Raw genomic sequence first — 2672 nt, 5'->3', positions numbered from 1 at the left:
CCCATGTCGTAGTGGCCCTCGCCCTCGCGCTGCCGGAAGCTGGAGTCATACCTGCGACGACAACCGCGCGCGCGCGGTGTTCGTGCGCGGAGCGAGGCGGCGCGTGGCGGCGCTCGCTTTGCCTGTACACGCGCAGCATCGACTCGGCAAAGCCTCGCGAGCTCTCGCGCGCACCAGGCGGCGGCAGCGGAGAGCGAGCCTCCTCCGCCACCAGCGCCGCGAGCGGCGGCGAAGAACGCGCGAGCACCTCGAGCACCTGCTGGCACAGGGCGCGAAAGGCGTGCTCCACCGCGCAGGCGCACTCGAGGAGGCGCGTGGCTGGAGGCGCGTCGACCGGGCCGCCAAAGTCGGCGGGGATAGAGGTGTGCAGCTCGAGCCACTCGCGCTTCCGGTCGTCGATGAAGCCGTTCCGCGCGTCCAGGTCGTCCCGGTCGTCTTCGGGCACCCGCAGCTGCCGCCTCGACGCGCGGTCGTCGAACGCTCTCTCGGCATCGCCGTAGAGCTGCTGGACGCGCTTCCCGAGGTCGGGAGGGAGCTTGAGCGTCGTGTACACGTGCGCCTTCAGCTCGCGCGCCGCGTCCTCGGCCCAGTTGATCGTCGTGACGTCGATGGACTCGTGCGAAGCTGCCATCCTCCTCCTCTGACGCCAACAAACTGCGTTTATGCTCCACTGGAAAAGCCTGGGCATTTAGAGGCTGAGCTCCGTGTCTTGATTTGCCAACAACAAACCTAGAAGACTGAAGAAAGAAATAAAACAGACAACCCAAGGGAGGTGAGAGAGGACTGGACGCCAGCGCGTTAACAGCACGAATTCTTTGCCGCAAGAGATCTCTCCGACTGCTCAATGTCGTTGCTCTGCATCTCTCTCGCCGCCGCTCCGAGCTACAGCAGCGCGGTGCCGCCTCGTGCAGGCTCAGCACTGCACGCCGCAACGGCTGGGCGCAGCCCTGCAGCAGTCGCTGTTGCCGGCCGGCGCGCGCTGCTCGACGCCGTGGCCGTCTCTGCGGCGGGATCGATTCTGGCCGGCCTTCCCTTGGCTGCGAGCGCGAGCGGCGGCGCGACGGCGGGAAAGTACACCACGATCCCGGTCGCCAAGCGCCGCTACTTTGGGCGCGTCAAGCAGGGTGTGTTTGAGTTTCTCAACATGGGCGGCGCGGTCGAGAAGGGCGACTTCAAGTCACAGCCCGTCACCGCCTTCTTTTCGCAGACAATCGTGAGCACGTCGGCGAGGCAAAAGTCGGGCTGTGCGATGTCAGACAACTGCAAGGTCAAGGAGGAGTACTCCTCGCGCTGGGAGGACCTGCAGCTCTCGATGTTTCTGCTCGGCAACGCGTTTCGGCTCGACTCGGGCAAGCCGCCCGAGAAGGTGAAGCAGGTCAAGGAGGCCAAGGCCTTCTTCTCCGAGGTGGAGAAGCTGCAGCGGGCCATGCGCCAGAACAACGCGGCTGAGGCCAAGGCGCGCTTCGCCTCGGCCACCAACGCGCTAGACGTGTACCTCAACGACGTCGAGCTGCCTCCGACAGTGGACGACGTCTACTCGAGCAAGGCGGACACTAAAGTGCCGTCGCTCTGCCAGGGCTCCTTCTGCGTCTGAGGCGCGTGAGCGCGGACCGAGGAGGCCGGCCCGCATTTATGCGAACGACACACCCGTGGTTTGGCTGGTGGCTTACTCGGTACTGGGGTGGGTGTTGGAGAGAGACAGACAGTCAGACACGACGAGAGGTGCTGTCTGGCGCTGCGAGCATAAAACGTGTGGCTGAAACGCGAGTATGAGGTTCCGTGCTGTAGACCAGTTGCCCGTAGGAGAGACACTCTCATCATTTGATCATTTGACCATTTCTCCCGGCGCCCGCCACACGCGCCACCCCACCCGCACGGCCGCGCGCGGCCCCGCGCGCTTCGCCTTCGGGCTCTCGGTCTCGCGCGCCAGATCGCGCCTCGCGGGTCGCTCTCGAGCGCCGTCCGTCGAGGTCTATCCCGCGAGACCTCGACCCCCTCGGCGCGGGGCGGTGAGGTCGGCGCTGCACTGTGCCCCCCACGCCACGGCGCGCGCACACGCGCGGCCGGCCCAACCCCCCCCCATGGGGTGTGTCGAGGTAAAGCCATACCGGCGCGCACGAGAGACCGATGCGCGATGGACATCTCACCCCGCCACCACCCGACAGCCGGGTACAACCTTTGTAGACTGTGTGTCCTGCCTACCCGCCCGCTGTGGTACGCCACACCGACTCCTACTCGTGCCCTACTCGTGCCCTCGCTCGCGCGCCAGCCGCTCCTCACTCGCCTTGAGCTCCTCGCCCTTGAAGTCGTGCGCGCCGGCCGCAGAGAGGACAAAGCGGGTCGCCGCGTCGCCGCCCCCCATTTTTTTGCGTGTCTCGAGCGTGAGCGACCCCCCCTATTCGGTTTGGGGGGCAGGGAGGGGCAAGTTGCTCACCCACGCGCGCCGGGCCTTGCACACTGAATGCCGTGCCAGCCCCTGCCTGGTCGAGGGTCCCCCCCCCCCCCCCCCCCTTGCCACAGCACCGTTGTGTGTGTGGCGAAGTTTACCTGGCCTTACCCGCCAAGGCGGCCATGGAGGTGCGCTGCGCCCCGCTGGCAGAGTGTCTTGTGTGTGTGTGCGTGCGTGTGTGCGTGTGCGTGTGCGTGTGTGCGTGTGCGTGTGCGTGTGTGCG

The 2672-nt window shown here is 66.5% G+C and overlaps 2 protein-coding genes across 2 annotated transcripts in view; one reads left to right on the top strand and one right to left on the bottom strand.

The window, feature by feature from the left end:
* Positions 1-631, bottom strand: part of EMIHUDRAFT_458334 (hypothetical protein) — a gene marked incomplete at its 5' end in the record, with an annotated part of 2876 nt that extends 2245 nt beyond the window's left edge. Inside the window, one exon of the mRNA XM_005773896.1 lies at positions 65-631. Within this exon, the coding sequence (XP_005773953.1) occupies positions 65-631 (567 nt within the window). The remainder of the gene's footprint in view (positions 1-64) is intronic.
* Positions 632-844: 213 nt separating this feature from the next.
* Positions 845-1594, top strand: EMIHUDRAFT_241042 (hypothetical protein; the record flags this gene model as incomplete). Its single annotated transcript, XM_005773895.1, has 1 exon — positions 845-1594. The coding sequence occupies one exon, from the start codon at positions 845-847 to the stop codon at positions 1592-1594; it is 750 nt and encodes a 249-aa protein (XP_005773952.1).
* Between the last annotated feature and the right edge of the window lie 1078 nt (positions 1595-2672).

The sequence above is a fragment of the Emiliania huxleyi genome (genome assembly GCF_000372725.1).
Source record: "Emiliania huxleyi CCMP1516 unplaced genomic scaffold EMIHUscaffold_322, whole genome shotgun sequence".
NCBI classification, from domain to species: Eukaryota; Haptophyta; order Isochrysidales; family Noelaerhabdaceae; genus Emiliania; species Emiliania huxleyi.
The sequence above is the reverse complement of the archived record's forward strand: the minus strand, read 5'-3'. Positions and strand labels throughout refer to the sequence as shown.